This window comes from Rhinatrema bivittatum, chromosome 5 (assembly GCF_901001135.1).
Source record: "Rhinatrema bivittatum chromosome 5, aRhiBiv1.1, whole genome shotgun sequence".
Lineage (NCBI taxonomy): Eukaryota > Metazoa > Chordata > Amphibia > Gymnophiona > Rhinatrematidae > Rhinatrema > Rhinatrema bivittatum.
The window spans coordinates 295,195,657-295,214,157 of NC_042619.1; the positions used below are offsets into that span (position 1 = coordinate 295,195,657).

An 18,501-nucleotide genomic window follows, 5' to 3' on the forward strand; every position below is an offset into this window, starting at 1 on the left:
GGGCCCGAAGGTCCAAAATGGGACGTAGGCCCCCTGACTTTTTTGGAATTAGGAAGTACCTGGAGTAGAATCCCTTGCCTCGTTGAGAGGGAGGGACGGGTTCTATAGCATTTGATTGCAAAAGAAGGGATACTTCCTGTTGTAATTGAGTCAAGTGGCTGGATAGACTCCATGCTTGAAGAGGCGGGGAGTCTGCCGGAAGAGTTATGAAGTTGAGGTGGTAACCCTGTGTGATAATTGCCAGCACCCACTGATCTGAGGTAATCTGTATCCAATGCTGTAAAAAGTGGCACAGACGACCCCCCACAGGGATGTCGGGAAGTGGGATGTGGCATGTGCTCCGTACCGGGAAGTCAAAGGCCTGCCGCAGGCCCAGGAGGTGGGGCCACAGCAGGTCTTTGTTTTCGAGGTTGGCGTGGCTGAGGTCTAGTGGAGGATCGAGCCGGACGAGGCCTAGCCGACGGAGGATAATAACGACGTGGCCGAAAGAAAGACTTTTTAGAGTCCTTCTTAGGTGGTGGTTTGGAGGATACCTCAGATGGAACAGACGAAAGTTGCTTCAACGTCTCGTGGTGATCCTTCAATTCTGCCACAATTTGTTGAATCTGTTCTCCAAACAGATTGTCCCCTAAGCAGGGTAAATCGGCTAGACGATCCTGGACCTCTGGGCGAAGGTTAGATGACTTTAACCAAGCCCAACGTCTGGCTGAGATGGCAGTAGCTGAGACTTTTGTGGAAGCATCGAAGATATCGTAGGCCGTTCTGATCTCGTGCTTCCCAGCCTCAAATCCTTTGTGAAGAAGGGCTTGAAGCTGTGGCTGGTATTGGTCCGGTAACGTGTCAGCGTAGTCCTGCATCTGTTTAAGGATGGCTCTGTTGTATTGAGTCATGTAAAGTTGGTATGAAGCTATGCGAGATATCAACATGGCCCCATGATACACTTTCCTTCCCACACTATCTAGGAATTTGTTGTCCTTGATAGGGGGAGTGGAAGAGTGTGGTTTTAGGCGCTTGGCCTTCTTTTGTGCAGACTCAACTACAACAGAGCGATGATCCAGTTGAGGCTTCTGAAATCCTGGTGCTGACTGAACAAGGTATGTGGAGTCAGCTTTCTTATTAACTGGTGACACAGATGAAGGAGATTCCCAGTTTTTCTTTAAAAGATCCAGAAATACCTGGTGAATGGGGATGGAAGCGATGATTTTTGGGGCATCCAGAAATTGGAGCAGTTCCATCATTTGGTGCCTGTCATCGGTCTCAGATTGCAACTGAAAAGGTACAATTTCTGACATCTCCTTTACAAAATTAATAAAGGAGAGATCTTCAGGAGGAGATCGTTTTCTACTCTCTGTAGGAGATGGTGGGGATGGCAAATCTGTATCAGAAGATGTATCATCACCCCAGGTATCATAAGGATTATGTGGGGCTTGCAGACCTGAAGGACCTGGTTGAGGATCCAAAGGCATCGATGGAAATCTGGATGGAATCGGTGCTGCAAGCGGAACTGTAAACGGCATCGAGGGCTTCGGGGCTGCCGATGGAATCGGTGCCGGTCTTGGAATCGATGGAGCCGAGGGATAAATCGGTGGAGAGGTATGCGAAGGCACCGATGGGACTACTCCGGACGGGGGAATCCGAAACGGTGTTTCTCCTGCCGATGAGAATCCTGCCGGAGACGATGGTGTAGTCGGTGCTACTGGAATCACCGATGGAAGGGCCCGCATGAGTGCCTCCATACGATTCAGTAGCGGTGCCAGCGCTTCCACTAGAGGCTCGGTGGTCGGTTCCCTCCTCGGTGGCGGAGTCGGTGCCGAGGTCGGTGCCTGAGGCGGTGCCAGAATCGGTGCCGGAGACGGTGCCGGTGGAGGCTGGAACCTTTGCATCGCTTTCTCGATGGCCTCCTGGACCAGCCGGTCCAGTTCTGCCCGGAGACCAGGGGTAACGATACCCGGCTCGACGGGAGAGGGAGGCTGAGGCAGAGCCGGAGGGACCACCGTAACCGGTGGGATCACGGCTCCCACACCCCGAGAGGGTGAGGGTTTCCTCGATGCCTGCGAACGAGACGTGGACAGTGCCAGGTCTGACCGAGGCTTTTTTGTCGATGGCTCGGCCTGTTCAGAGGTCGATGGCTGTGGATCCTCGACGGGCCGAGACTTGTGCCGCCGATGGCGATGCTTGTCCTTCCGATCTCCTCGCCCATCCGGGGAGGGGACAGGAGTCGACGGCCGAGAAGTCATCGGTGGTGGACGGTCACCGGAGGGTTGACGGTGGTGGTGCAACTTCGACGGTGCCGGTTCCGATGACGTCGATGCTATCGATGGTGTTGGGGTGGGTGCATGGAAGAGGAGCCCCATCTTCTCCATCCTGGCTTTATGACCCTTAGGTGTCATTAGGGCACATTTAGTGCAAGTCAGGACATCATGCTCACTTCCCAAACACAGAACACAGACCCTATGGGGGTCTGTGATGGACATAGTCCGGGTGCAATCCGGACAACGACGGAACCCCGTCGCCATGGCCTAGGGCCAAATTTAGCCGCGGGATCGGTAAGTGCCAACAGGCCTCAAGGGCCAAAATCGACGGCAGTCGATGAAAATTGGCAAAAAACTTACCGGATTCCGCGAAGGTGACAAAAATTTGTCGAAGGGAGACCCCTGAGGGGCAAATTTTCTTCGGAAAGAAAAAACCGAATTCCTGTCAGGAACGTGGTAAGAGAGCTCCTTTCACCGCGTGGCAGCTGCTGCGCGGAAAAAAGAAGACTGGAGGGAGACCCCTGCTGGCTGCAGGGTCGGTGCCTTGCTGGGCATGCCCAGTAGGGGCCAGTCAAAGTTCTGTTTAAACTTTGACAGAAGTTTTCCGTGTGAGGACAACCATCCTGCTTGTCCTGTGAGAAAATTTAGTTTTTGCTTTTGTAGACCCAGCTGTTGTCTCCTGCTCCTTTGGGTTTCTAGCTCAATCAGAACCAGGGCTGCCCTCCCAATTTAATTTAGTCCAGCCATTGAATTGACAGTCCTCCACCAGAGGCCAAGCACCAAAGCTCCATCTGGAGCCTTGCAATCAGGGGCTCTAAATATGGCTACTAGGTACCTCCTCTGTTCAATGACTAAGACTTCTTTCCTGTCAGGAGCTGGGAACGCTGGTTCCGTGGCATCCCCTAGCCAGCCTGCGGAACAGAAGACCTGATCAGGGAATCAAATCCAGCGCTGCCACCTAGTCACTGCGATGGCTCCAGGCTAAGTAGTTTTAACATATTTTCTTAGTGCTTACCTTTCTGTGGCAGAGTGAAGTACATCATTTCAGTTGTAGTAGGGATATTAATGTATGAGATATCACGCATAGGTCCACTATCACTACTTCCACCAAGTCCACCTGGTGCACAATTTGGGGGGGAAAACCCTTTTTTACAGTGGCAGTTGTTTTTATTGTTGCACACCTGAAAAATATAAGAAAGCTCATCGACAGAAGCAGATGTTCAGCCACACAGAAAATAGTTTATCCATAAATGCATTCATTAAGACTCACACAGACTAGCTCAGAAAACTGGCCTTCAATAAAAGGACCAGTAATTACACCTTCCATGGATAGGAGGACTAACTTGCTAAAGCAGTTTTTTTTTATCTATTTCATTTCATAATGTGAATGGAACAGTATGTTGTGGCAGGACATTAGTCACCTGTTTTGTGAAATCTTTAGCTCTAATTCAAGGATTAGCAAATGTTGCTTACCTGTAACAGGTGTTCTCACAGGACAGCAGGATGTTAGTCCTCATATATGGGTGACATCACAGGATGGAGCCCTGTACAGAAAACTTTTCTGTCAAAGTTTCTATAAAGCTTTGACTGACACTGGCACACTGAGTGCACTGAGCATGCTCAGCCTGCAATCATCCCTGTGAACTACAGGTGTCTCCCTCAGTCTCGTCTTATAGCTAAAAGCGCAAGCGAAACTAAAATAAAAGTAAAAACGTATACAGACCCAACTCCGCGGGGTGGCAGGTGGGTTTCGTGAAGACTAACATCCTGCTGTCCTGTGAGAACACCTGTTACAGGTAAGCAACACTTGCTTTCTCACAGGACAAGCAGGATGGTAGTCCTCACAATTGGGTGAGTACCGAGCTGAGGATGCCTGAGAGTGCACCAAATGCACCCAAGACGCGCAAAAGGCGCAATGACGGGGGTGTAATTTGGAATGGAGGGCATCCTGAAACCCTTAACGGATTGGTGGAAGGATGTTGGGTAGTTAAAACGAAAAGAATAGGAGTAGACGGACTGGCCAAACATGGAGCATGCCGGCTAGTCGTATCTAAGCAATAATGGTTGCGAAGGTATGGAGAGAGCTACAGGTTGCAGCCTGATAAATATGTTTCCCTGTACGTACCCGGATCAGTCCAGACCGTAGGTTGAGCCTCCTGTCCAGCAGATGGAGACAGACCAAAACTGAAAGGGTATCCTATATCAGGACAGAGCCTACCCTGCAACCCTTCAGTATTTGTCTGTCTCCAGCAGATGGATCAGCTCACCTTGCGGTCTCCTGATTTGGGCTAGTTAGCCTTCTTTTTCCTTCTCTTCTTGGTGGATCAAGCAAGTACTTATTCCTTCGGGATTTTATTAGGATTTTTCCAATTAAAAAAAAATAAAATTCTTAGCTTTGAAGTTAATTGATTTCAGTGCTGTGCGAGGAGACGGTCCCGTTCTCCTGGCTCTTGCCGGACTTAGGGGGGCTTCGCTCCTGTGCTGGCATAGCCTAAGTCCGTGATTGCTTCCTGGTGTGGGGACCGAGGCTGGTGGTCCAGTCATTCGTCTCCCCCTCTCTGGCTGCTTAAGGAGCTTAGTGCTCCATTGCTTTTTGCTTAGTTTGGCTTTATTGAAATAATAATAATAATAATGTAACCGTCTCTTTTTAGTCAGTAAGGAGGTCCAGACAACTGATCCGTAAAGATAGACTTTTATTGCCAGCAAGATGCAGCTAAGACAAAGGCTCAGTACAACTGCATGCCCCTCCCCTCCAGGAGCAGACTCTTATGCACTTTACAGTTCTTATCTTTTACACATGCGTTCTAAGCATTGCTGAGCAAGCATATTCCGGCTGAAGGGGCTACTGACCCCCTCCCTAGACACCCTGGAACTTTCGTGAAACTTCTCCCATGTTCTGCAGGAGAGGCTGCTGGGACTTGCAGTCTGGAAAGGAATTCGCGAGTCTGCAGTAATACAGCCCATCACATAATACATCCATTGTTCTAATCTAGGTTACAGCAGTGAAAGCTTATCAGAGAATAAGATCAGCGAAAGCCAAAAAATGAAAATGGTGCAATGTGCTGACAGAGAGTTTCTCAATGTCCTAATTACAGCTGTATTGCAGACTGTAAGTAAACCCGTCATGAAGCAGGGAATTCTGGTACATGAAGTCCTTTGTCAGGTTGAAGCGTTCAGACCCCTTCAATAATAAACTTTAATCTTTTTTTCTCTAGGGATCGAACCGGCAGCGAGACACAGAGGAGCGTGCAGGCTTCACTCCCCTGCCTCCGCTCCTGCCGGCTGAGCTGTCAATCATTCTATTTTTAGATTTTTTTCTTCAGCTCGTGGCTCCTCTTCGCTGAGGATGCTGCGACCAGCCGCCTGCCTAGCATGTGGGGAGACCTCGTCACACTTATCGCACGAGGGGCTCTGCTCAGCCTGCCTGCTGGGTGAGGAAGGCCCCTCCTCGGCAGGACAAGCAAATTTAGCCCGCGCATGGCCAGGCCATTCCCAGGTCAGCAAACCACGGGAATGGCAGCCATTTTGGGGATTTCGGCAGCTCCCGATTCGGAGTTGCCTGGGGCTGGGGAGCAAGAATTTCAGGATTTCCCCCCAATTTGAGCCAAGAGGTCCCCCAGGATGAGGTCCCTGACCCTCCCCCGCCCCCCCCCCCCCCCCCAGGAAATCCAAGGCTCGTTTTTCCTCTGATTTTGTCCTCCTCCTGCATAAATCATATCTGGCTAGCTTGCAGGAGGAGGAGGAGGAGGACCCTTCCCCAGGACCCCTCCCGAAAAAAATTCTGCGCACCGCTACCCGTTTTTGCCTGTCACGGAACCCCAGGGGTCTGTTAGGGTACGGGTGGTCCCGGGGGTGGCCCCTATCCCTGACCCCCTGGGGGCCCCAGTTACCCCGGATCCGGATCCCACGTCAGATTTAGCGAGCGCTTTCCCACCCCTGGAGGGGGATGATCCTAGGATTCTCCACATGTTTCAGAGAGAGGAGTTAGAGCCCCTCATCCCCTTTGTCCTTCAGGAACTGGGGCTGGAGGGGCCCCCTGCGAATACCCTTACGGCCTCCTTGCCCAAGATATGGACCCGGTCCTGGTGGGACTCAGGGCTCCGGCAAGCGCTTTTCCCTTTCATCCTATGCATAAGTTGCTGCTCCTGCGGAAATGGGAGGCTCCCGAAGTGGGACTCCGGGTAGGGCGGGCTATGGATAAGCTCTAATCCCTTCCGGAGGAATGCTTGGACATGCTGAAGATCCCCACCGTGGACTCCTCAGTTTCAGCGGTCACCAAGCACACCACTGTCCCTGTGGTAGGCTCGATGGCTCTGAAGGACGGACAGGATCGTAAGCTCGAGGTCCATCTGAAGCGTATCTTTGAAGTCCTTGCCCTGGGGGTCCGAGCGACTATCTGCAGTAGTCTCATGCAGCGGGCAGGTGTTAGGTGGGTTCAACAATTACTCGGCACCAGGACCTCCTGTCTGCACAGATAGAGCAGGCTGAACGTCTGGAAGGCGTCATAGCATATGGGGCTGATGCGCTCTACGACCTCCTCCGCGTCCAGGTGAAGGCGATGGTCTCGGCGGTCTCCACTTGGCGGCTCCTCTGGCTGTGCAATTGGTCGGCCAACCCGTCCTCCAAGGCACGGCTGGGCTCGTTGCCCTTCAAAGGTAAATTGCTTTTTGAAGAGGACCTTGAGCAGCTTATTAATTCCTTGGGGAAAACAAGGTTCATAAGGTACCGGAGGACGGTCTGAAACAATCTCGATCCTTTATGCCCTCCCGTCCTCACTTCCAGGGACAGAGGAGATATACACCCCGCGGACGAGGTGGCTCCTCTAGGGGTTATTCTTCCTGGTTTCAATCTTGGTCTCAGCCCTTTCGTGGGCGGTGCTCCTTCCGCGAAGGACAGTCTCAGCGCGCCACCCCAAAGCCTGCCACACAATGAAGTTCGGTTGACCCATTCCTTGGTCCCTTTTCTGGGCGGTCGTCTCTCCCTGCTCTTCGAGGAATGGGTCAAGATTACGTTGGACCAGTGGGTACTCGACATTGTCCGAGATGATTACGCCTTAGAATTTGTTCACGATCTACCGGACCTCTTCGTATTCTCCCCATGCGGTTATCTCAAGTGGGAGGCGGTGGAGCAAACCCTCACCAGGCTACTGAGTTTGGGTGCAGTTATCCCGGTTCCGAAGGAGGAGCTTGGCGCAGGCCAGTATTCTATTTACTTCGTGGTTCCCAAGAAAGACGGGGCTTTTTGGCTGATCTTAGACCTCAAGAGGGTCAACCGGGCCCTCAAGATCCCACATTTTCACATGGAAACCTTGAAAGCGGTCATTGCGGCGGTTCACCCTGGAGAGTTCCTCGCCTTTCTCGATTTGACAGAGGCATACTTCCATATTCCGATTCACCGCGATTACCAGAAGTACCTTCGCAAGCTTCAGCCTTCCCAAGTTCCTGGGAGTTCCTGGGAGTTCCTGGGAGTTCCTGGGAGCCCATTTCGATACCCGGATAGGCAAGGTGTTCCTAACTCATGTGCGGGCTCTCAAGTTGATCGACCAGGTTCGGAATCTGCTCTCGCTGCCTCTTCCAACGGCCTGGACTCCCTTCAGGTCTTGGGTTTGATAGCTTCCAACATCGACCTCGTTCCCTGGGCTTTTGCTCATATGCGACCGTTACAGAGAGATTTGCTATCCCGTTGGCAGCCGGTGTCGGAACAGTTTCACATAGTCCTCCCTCTTTCGGCTTCTACCGTCGCCGCCTTGCTGTGGTGGCTTTCGCTCCCTCATCTTCTCTGGGGAATGCCTCTCCAATCTCCACAGTGGACAATAGTAACCACGGACGCCAGTCTCTCAGGCTGGGGTGCAGTCTGCCAGTCCCAGTCTACGCAGGGGATCTGGTCACCAGTTCAGGCTCGTTGGCACATCAATCGGTTGGAGCCCAGGCAGTGCGGCTGGCTCTGAAGGAGTTTCTGCCCCTGATACGTGGCAAAGCGGTGAGGGTCCTTTCTGACAACTCCACCACCGTGGCTTACATCAACCGTCAGGGAGGCACTCGCAGTCGCCTGGTGGCCCTAGAAGCCGGCCGTCTCTTCAACTGGGCAGAACGACACCTGGATTGCCTGGCGGCTTCCCACATAGCAGGCAAGGAGATGTTCAGGCCGATTTCCTCAGTCGTCAGTCTCTCGATCCGGGAGAGTGGGAACTCTCGGAAGAAGCCATGGATCTGATCATCGACAGGTGGGGTCCCCCTCACCTGGACCTCATGGCGACCTTGCACAATGCCAAGGCCAATCAGTTCTTCAGCCACTGGAGGGAGTACTGCTCGGAGGGCATGGATGCTCTGGCTCTTTCTTGGCCCGCAGACATCCTTCTGTATGTGTTCCCCCCATGGCCTCTGGTGGGAAAAGTTCTCCGAAGACTAGAACTACACCGAGGGCCAGTGGTTCTGGTAGCACCCGAATGGCCTCACAGACTGTGGTTCATGGATCTCATCAACCTGGCGACGGATGGACCTCTCTGGCTGGGCCATCTTCCTCGTCTACTTCGGCAGGGGCCCTTATTTTTCGACCAGGCCGATCACTTTTGTCTAGCAGCCTGGCTTTTGAACGGAGACACCTGAGGCATAAGGGCTATAAGGAGGATGTTATCTCCACTTTGCTGCGAGCTCGAAAGCAGTCGACTTCTCTAGCTTACGAGTGCATTTGGAAGGTCTTTGAGACCATTTGTGTGGAGTCGGGTGTCTCAGCACGCTCCACCCCGGTCTCGTTGGTTCTTTTTCTACAGAAGGATCTTTCCAAGGGCCTTTCCTTCAGTTCCTTGCGCGTGCAAGTTTCCGCTCTCGGCTCTCTCCTTAAAGGGTTGAGGGTCATCCCTTAGCGGGCCACTCGGACATGATTCGGTTCCTGAAGGGAGTCAAGCACCTGCATCCGCCCGCTCACCCTACTTGCCCATCGTGGAGTCTTAATCTTGTCCTCCGGGCTCTCTGTGTTGCCCCATTCGAGCCTCTCCGTCGAGCTACGGTAAAGGACCTCACGCTCAAGACAGTCTTTCTAGTCTTGATTTCTTCCGCTCGGCGTGTCTCCGAGATTCAAGCATTGTCCTATCGGGAACCTGTTTTGCGTGTTTCCGATTCAGGAGTTTCCCTCAAGACGGTGCCTTCCTTCTTGCCGAAGGTTGTCTCCACTTTCCACATCAACCAGTCGGTGGAGCTTCCAGCGTTCTCCCCAGAGGAGATTGCGGGTATCGCTGGAGGTGATCTTCGCAGACTTGATGTCAAAAGAGTTCTACTCCGGTATCTCCAGGTCACCAATGACTTTCGGATCTCGGATCATCTTTTTGTCCTCTGGAGTGGTCCCAATCGTGGCAAACCGGCTTCTAAGACTACTATTGCGCGGTGGTTGAAAGAGGCGATTTCCTCGGACTATCTTTGCCAAGGTCGGGCAGTTCCTGAGGGCCTAAAGGCTTATTCGTTGCGTTCTCAAGCTACTTCCTGGGCGGAGAGCCAATCGGTTTCTCCGCAAGAGATTTGCAGGGCCGCTACACGGACATCCCTGCATACTTTTGCTCGGCACTACCGTCTGGATTTGCAAGCACCGGTTTTTGGTTCCTTTGGGCGCCAAGTGCTTCGAGCGGGGCTGTCTCGGTCCCACCCGGGTTAGGGAAGCTTTGGTACATTCCACGGTCTGGACTGATCCGGGTACATACAGGAAAGGAAAAATGAGTTCTTACCTGTTAATTTTCGTTCCTGTAGTACCACGGATCAGTCCAGACGCCCTTCCCTGTTTCTTTTGCTTTACTGTCCACTCGAAGCTTGTTATTGCAGATTTCAGAACTCGATACGTCATTTTCTACTGAACTCTGGACGATTACACCAGAAGCATTGGTTGTTTGAGAACCAAGTATATGCAAGAGCGCTTAGTTATACCATGTTCTTTACCATGTTATTGAGTTGCTCATGTAAGCTTTTTTGGTTACTTGCTTGATTCTGCTCATGTTTGTTGTTTTCTGCTTTGACAATGGTTATACTGAATGTAAACCCCGCCCTCTGGGAAACAACACACACCCCAAGTCCCCGCTAGAGTAGTCGCTAAACTGGCTGTTTAATGTAAGGGGTGGTTGTTAGCTGTGGGCAACAAGGTTTACAAGAATAAAGAATTATTTCATACGAAAAAAACCACTTAGACTCAAACTGATAGTTTCATTAGAGCTAATAACTTCTTTATAAAAAAAACCTTTAGTTTGTTACATAACTTTCTGAAGATATCTCAAATACAACAGATTCAACAACATAAGTCAGAAAAATATAAATACAACAAAATTTGCTTCCTCTATCCTTTAAATTATGTATCCTTCCTTTTCATTTTCATAAATTTCTCAGTCTTTACACATAACCTCTAACATGCTTTTTGGTCCATTCTCCTTTTCCTTTCCTTTTCCTACAAATAATTTTTTTTATATTGTCTTTGGTTTAGTGAGCTCACCAATTTAAGACCGGTGGGGCCCTTTCTTTCAGGTTGCACTTCTTCTTCTTTTCAAAGAGTCCAGTTTTCTCCGCTGCAGGTTCCTCAGGCACCCACTACCTATCTAAAAAAACTAATTAAAAGAAAACTATTCTATTTTTTTTAACACTATCTAACTAATGCAAATAAATGAATAATTAATTATAATCCCTCTAACTAAACCCTTAACCAGTCTAAAAAAATGAAATAGATGAAAGGGTTCTTTATGCATCAGCATAGTATATAGATACTAACCCTCTTTGGAAAGTAAAATGAAAAGGCTTAATTATAGGCACTTAGGCAAATAAATATAGTGATTTTTTTTCTTTTTATTTGTGCCTCAGCTTTCACAATATTTCTTAAAGCTTAAGAAATACCTTTTAAAATAAATATAGAATCCTCAGACTCCTAAATGATTCCTTTACTTTTAGACAGTTACAGTAACTTAACAGAGGTCCTGCTTTCCTAGCAGCCAGGTTTAAGCTCAACCTGCTTCAGAGAGGAAATTAATTAGCCCACTGTCAGTTCAAAACCAACAAAATTCTTTTCTTTTCCTTTTCTTTTAAGAGTCCCTATCACAGAATCACAAGCTAGAGTCAAACTCCCACGGGGCTCTCTAAGTTAACTAAGACTCTCATTCATACACTCACCCCCTTACACTCTCAGACTGTCATAAAAAACTCAAAAAAATGCCTTTGAGAGAGAGGATCTTCTTATACACAACCTTCCTCTCTCAAGGCTGCCCACCCACTCACTGTTTAAGGGTCAGACTTGGAATGCTGACAGCAGCCGTCCCAAGCTCAGTGACCCTGTGACAGCCACAGCCATACAGGACCTTTATTCAGACACACCTAAACTTGCCCTTTTTATTCCCCCTTACCTCTTTTTAGAACTTTTTCTTTTTTTTATTTTAACCCTTATGGGTTACATTCGTGCCCACTAAAAAAAAAAATGTTTCTTAAACATTTTTCCCAAACAAACCATTCGTCTCCTCTCCTACCAAACATCTTCTTATTCAGATTCTTTTTTTTTTTTTTTTTAATTTCCCAACAATTTCAAATGAACACAAAATTGTATTATTCTAAAATGTAATGTTCTTCAAAATATAAAGGTTTCTTTCCCTTGTTGGATCTACTGGAACATCTAATTTCCATTGACCCAAATTTGACTTCAGGAGTCTGAGGAACCCCTAAAGAATCATAATAAACTTCATTGGTAACAATATACCACTTTGTTTTAGGGGAAATAGAGCTTTCAGTATCTTCCTTTGAACCAACTGACCTTAGAGAAGTTGGAACATCAAATTTTATATTTTCACAAGTAACATATTTAGTTTCATTCATATGTACCACCCTACTGTTTCCCATGTCATTACATATCCTTAGTAAATTTCTTTCTTTACCAAATATTTCTAATATTTGGTAGGGCTGGCTTTCCCAAATATCCTGCAACTTATGTCTGGAACGATACCCTCCCCTCCTCACCAAGACCCAGTTCCCAACTTGGAGGTTCACCTTGCTGGCTCGAGTATCATAAGTTCTCTTAATTTTGTCACCGGCTTTTTCAGATGTTATTCTAGCAATTTCTTGTATTTCTCTTAATTTCTGCTGATGCGCCATGAACCAGTCAGTCATATATTTAATTTCAATATCATTGTCCATATTATTATAATGTGCATGTAATAAGGATTCCCTCCCTAAAAACAGCATTGCAGGCGTGTACCCTGTAGCGGAATGTAGACAACTATTATAGATTTGATTTACTTCTGTCAGGTATTCTGACCAGCGTTTCTTTTTATATTCACCCAAAGTTCTCAGCAACTGGCGCATTGTGCGATTGTATCGCTCACAATGACTGTTCCCCTGGGGGTGATAGGGTGTCGTATGTGATTTTGATATGCCATACCATTTACACATTTCCCTTATAATCTCGTTCTCGAACGATCTTCCCTGATCTGAATGGAGTCGGTTTGGACATCCGTATACTCAGATCCAGTGTTTGATGAGTAGTTTCGCGGTGGTATTTGCAGTTTGATTTTTCGCAGGAACAACTATGATAAAGCGTGTAAACATGTCTGTTATAACTAGGGCATTCTCAATACCTCTAATATCTTTGTCCAAAACGGTGTAGTCTACCGCTACCACTTCCAAAGGTTCATTCACTGTAAAACATTCCATAGGTGCTACTTCCTTGGGACATGATTCTTTGGTATAAATGCAATTTCGACAAGATTCCACCCAATGTTTTACATCATTAAATAAATTTATCCAAAAATAGCGTTTCCTAATCATCTTGGAGGTTATTTCGGGTCCATAATGCCCCCCACGATCGTGATAAAGCTCTATAATTTAGTTTCTCCAAATTCTAGGAACTACTAATTGCTGTATTATTTCTCCAGTTGTGGGATTCTTGATTTTTCTAAACAAAATTGTATCCTTCATAATTAAGTTAACACGATGACCCCATAATTTCTTTTGATCCCAAGTCAATGATTTTATCTCCAATGTTTGATTTTGTTCCAGGGCATTTATGACCTTAATCAAGTCAGAATCTTGTCTTTGTTCCATAATAATTTCCAAATCAGTATAGATCTGAATTATTTGGCATACATATTGGGGCGGATTTTAAGAGCCCTGCTCGCCTAAATCCGCCCAAATCCGGGCGGATTTAGGCGAGCAGGGCCCTGCGCGCCAGTGAGCCTATTTTACATAGGCCTACCGGCGCGCGCAGAGCCCCGGGACTCGCGTAAGTCCCGGGGTTTTCGGAGGGGGGCGTGTCGGGGGTGGGACAGAGCGCAGCGCCGTTTTGGGGGCGTGTCGGGAGCATTTCGGGGGCGGGTCTGGGGGCGTGGCCGCGCCCTCTGGACCCGCCCCCAGGTCGCGTCCCGGCGCGCTAGCGGCCCGCTGGCGCACCCGACAAAGGTAAGGATGGGGTTTAGACAGGGCCGGGCGGGTGGGTTAGGTAGGGGAAGGGAGGGGAAGGTGAGGGGAGGGCAAAAGAAAGTTCCCTCCGAGGCCGCTCCGATTTCGGAGCGGCCTCGGAAGGAACGGAGGTAGGCTGCGCGGCTCGGCGCGCGCCAGCTATACAGAATCCATAGCCTTGCGCGCGCCGATCCCGGATTTTAGCGGATACGCGCGGCTCCGCGCGTATCTACTAAAATCCCGCGTACTTTTGCTTGCGCCTGATGCGCCAGCAAAAGTACGCCTATTCGCGCGGTCTGAAAATCTACCCCATTGCTTGTAAGGACTGTATGTTTGAATTTTAGTCTGCACTTTCTTTACTGGACATGATAAATGAGGATCATTATCAAAAACCCAAAAATCTTTCTCATCCTCTAGGGTTTCATTTTATTCTATGGCAGTAGGTAATCTAGATAGTATATCAGCATTTTGGTTAGCGGTACCCGGTTTATAAACAATCTCAAAATCAAATTCCGATAATTGAGCCAGCCACCTTTGCTCCACACTCTGCATTTTGGCACTTTGAATGTATTTAAGGGGGTTGTGATCTGTGCGCACTGTGAATCTTTTATAAGCCAGGTATTCTTTAAACTTCTCTGTGACAGCCCACTTGCGAGCCAATAATTCTAATTTAAAAGCGCTGTAATTTTTGTCATTACGCTCACTTCTTCTAAGGGCCCGGCTTGCATAAGCTATGACTTTCTCCATGCCTCCTTGTCCCTGGCTTAATACCGCTCCCAACCCCTTCTTGCTGGCGTCTGTAGTGAGAATAAAGGGTAAGTCAAAAATAGGAAAGGCAAATACTGGAGCACTTACTAATCGGGTTTTCAGGCTTAAAAATGCTTGTTGACATTCCTCTGTCCAGTTAAATGGAACTTCCTTATGTCCCTTTTTCGGCTTTCTGGTCAAACGGTGTAAAGGTAAAGCTATTTGTGCAAAGTTGTCAATAAATCGCCGGTAGAATCCCACGAAACCAAGGAAACTCTGAACTTCCTTTATATTGGTAGGAATTTTCCATTTTTCTGCCACTTCCATTTTTTCAGGATCAGTTGTAATGCCTTCTTCTGATACTATATATCCTAGAAATTTTATGCTACGGCACATCAGCTTACATTTAGTAGGTTTCAATTTTAAGCCACAATCATGTAACCTGGTGAAAACTTTGTCAAGTCTCTCCAAATGATCATCAAAGGAACTGGAGTATACTAGGATATCATCTAAATATAACAATAATATTTCAAATACATATTCCCCTAAGATGGCTCCATTAAGGCGCTGAAAGCTTGCCGGAGCATTGCAGAGTCCGAAAGGCATACGAGTCCACTCAAACAACCCAAACGGTGTGGTCACAGCTGTCTTCTCAATATCACGTGGACTCATCGCAAGCTGGAAATACCCGGATGTCAAATCCAGCGAGGTGAACCACACTGCTTGGCCTAGAGCGTCAAGCGACTCATCGATCCTCGGCAAGGGATAGGCATCCTTTATGGTTGCCGAATTCAGTTTTCGTTAATCCACACAGAAGCTTAGTGTCCCATCTTTCTTCTTTAGTACTACAGCTGGGGATGCCCATGGACTGCTACTTTTTTTTAGTATGCCTTGTTGTACCAAATCAAATATATGTTCTTTGAACTCTTTAAATATATGAGGTGATATCCTTCTGTAAGGGAGTTTAAATGATGCCACAGTTCCGGTGTTAATTTCATGCATAATTAAATTTGTATAACCAATGTCATTATTATTGACTGAAATACATGCCTATGTTTCAATAGTAATTGTTTTAATTTCCTTCCTTGTTCAGCTGTTAACATATCCCAATCCACCTTCACAGGTGGTAGCTCTTCTCCCTCATTCATAGCAGTTGTCCACATACCACAAGAAGTTAATGCGGTAGGAGGCAATTGCTCTCTAGAGACTTCATTTTCTGTCACTCTGGTCAATGCTGTCTCAGTACCAGCATTTCCTGACTCCATTCCTGGAACTCTTGGTACACTCTTATTTTGTTGGATAGCCAGCAGAATGTTACTAATACCGCTTAACTTATGAACCTCTGTCATATTGGACAAATCCAAAAATAATTTCTCTAAATGCTTTAAAATATTCATCCCTACAATTCCATGAATCTTTTCTCGATGCAATCCAATTTTAGTTTCTTCTTTCCAGATTATCTATTACGATAAAGACACATCGATCACGAATGTCTTGCCCGAAACATTTGACTTCTATTATTATGCTTCCCAATATGGGTAAGTCTGTCCCATTAACAGCTAGAATGGAAATGCCATCAGTTCCTCTCATTTTATGCGTCTCGCCAAAATTCTGATAATAAAAACTGGCAAATAAAGTAGAAATTTTGGATCCGGTGTCAATCAGACATTTGGTCTCCTTTCCTCCAATCAGCACTGGGAGAATTAAACATGACCCGATGGCTTTCTCCTTCATAATCTCCCAATCCCTATCATCCGAATTCTCCACTGTCTGTTTTCTTATCTGTGCAGCGGTATGAGACTCAGGGTAACTAGTAGAAGTACTAGGCCTTACATTAGATTTCCTTTTATTCTCGCTGTGGCTGACACCCACTTCTCTTCTTTCTTCCTGCTATTGATTCTCCTTTCTGTCCAGCAATTTTGGGCAATATGTCCTAGGGATGTGAATCGTTTTTTGACGATTTAAAAAAATCGTCAGATATTTTTTAAATCGTCAAAAATCGTTAGAGTCACGATACAATAGAAATTCCCCTGATTTATCGTGAAAAATCGTAAATCGGGGGAGGGGGGAGGGTGGGAAAACCAGCACACCAAAACAATCCCTAAACCCACCCCGACCCTTTAAAACAAATCCCCCACCCTCCCGAACCCCCCCAAAATGTTTTAAATTACCTGGTGGTCCAGTGGGGGGGGGGGGGGGTGTCCCGGCGCGATCTCTCACTCTCGGGCCATCGGCGCCATTTTGGCTGCCACTAATATAAATGGCGCCGATGGCCCGATAAAAAAAACAACCCACATGACCCTTTAAAATGACCCCCTTGACCCCCCCAAAACCTTTTAAATTTACCTGGTGGTCCAGTGGGGGCACGATCTCCCGCTCTCGGGCTATCGGCTGCGTTAATAAAAATGGCGCCGATGGCCCTTTGCCCTTACCATGTGACAGGGCAAAGGTAGCGCCGGCGCCATTTTGAATACTGGCAATACGGCCTGAGTGCAGGAGATCACTCCTGGACCCCCGCTGGACCCCCAGGGACTTTTGGCCAGCTTGGGGGGGCCTCCTGACCCCCACAAGACTTGCCAAAAGTCCAGCGGGGGTCCAGGAGCGACCTCCTGCACTCGGGCCGTATTGCCAGTATTCAAAATGGCGCCGGCGCTACCTTTGCCCTCACTATGTTTCCTGGGGTTTTTTACCTCTGTTTTCGGATTACATGCCTCATACTAAAAGAAAAGCTAGGCTTCATGAAAGCCTAGCTGCTGCTGAGAGTTCAATTACTTTACAGCCTACAATTGAGAGGTTTTTCGCATCAACGCCGACGGAGCCGGGAGCGAGGGCCGCAGTAATCGTGGAAGCTGAGCAAGCTGTATCGATAATGGCCGAGGAGATCTCGCTGAGCCCCGGCGCGCCTGTGACGCCGTCCCCACCCCAGCGGCTGAGAAGCGGAGGAGAAGAATTGCTGCTGGGATCCTTGGAAAGCCCCTCTGATATATCTTTACAGAGGGAGGATATCCAAGGAGGAAACCGAGGAGGGGAGGAGAAAGGCGACAGAAGGGAGAGCCTGAGGGCTCTCTCACAAGGAGCTTACCTTCCCCCGCTTCGAGATGCAACCAGCCACGCTGAATCGCCGGAGGGAGAGATTCGGGACAATGTTACTGAGGCCGCACAAAGAGGTGAACAGATTCAAGTAAGACCTTTCTTGGTTAAACCAGCTAACATTTTGATGGAAACTTTGCGGGAGGCGTTAGCCTCGATAGAAAGCGCTATTATAGGGCTTTCAAGATCTGCCTTTGAAATAAATAAAAATACCCGTCATAATGAAGAAAGAATAATTAAACAAGAAAAAATAGTCTTGGATGTGGAAGAGAAAGTGAAACAGATTGACAAGAAACAACTGAATTTAATCCAATCTGAGAATGTCCAAAATAAAAAATTGGAAAACTTAGAAAACTCCTTGCGGAGTACAAATATAAGAGTTGTGAATTTCCCCATCATACCACAGATATCACCAGTGGAATTATTTAAAAACTATTTAATTGAGAAGTTGAAGATTCCAAAGGAAGCACTCCCACTTATTACTAAAGCTTATTTTTTACCTCAGAGGAAGGCTGTAAAAGACCAAGGAAGCATGGGAGATCAGACAACTGCGATGAATCTGACAGATATATTGGAGTTATCGCAGGAAGATATAATTACTAAAAGAGGAGTGTTATTAGTGACTTTCGCCTTCATAACCGAAAAGAATAATATATTTCGAATGTATTTTAGGACTAGTGCAGAACTTTTCCATGGTCAAAAAGTATGGGTTTATCCCGACATTACTAAGGTGACTCAGGATAGACGAAGGAAATTTTTGAGTTTGAGAGCCGAGGCACTAGCAATATGTTCAAAATTTACTGTTAGATATCCATGTAAATGTCATCTTAAATACCTAGGTAATGATTATATCTTTTTTGAACCATCGCAGTTAAAAGTCTTTTTGGATGCCCACCCAAAAGCGACCGAATCAGTACATTAGGCAATTGAAGGCTAGTAATCTCAGTGCTTCCATTTTCTTTATTTCCTATTATCGCTCCTTGTAATAATGGCCGATATCCCCCCAT

The 18,501-nt window shown here is 47.5% G+C and overlaps 1 protein-coding gene across 2 annotated transcripts in view; it reads right to left on the reverse strand.

Moving 5' to 3' along the window:
- Positions 1-18,501, reverse strand: part of LOC115092810 (disintegrin and metalloproteinase domain-containing protein 9-like) — a 606,381-nt gene that overhangs the window by 123,358 nt on the left and 464,522 nt on the right. For both annotated transcript variants that reach the window (XM_029604139.1, XM_029604138.1), the window contains exon 18: positions 3,268-3,433. In XM_029604139.1, coding sequence (XP_029459999.1) covers positions 3,268-3,433 — 166 coding nt within the window. The remainder of the gene's footprint in view (positions 1-3,267; positions 3,434-18,501) is intronic.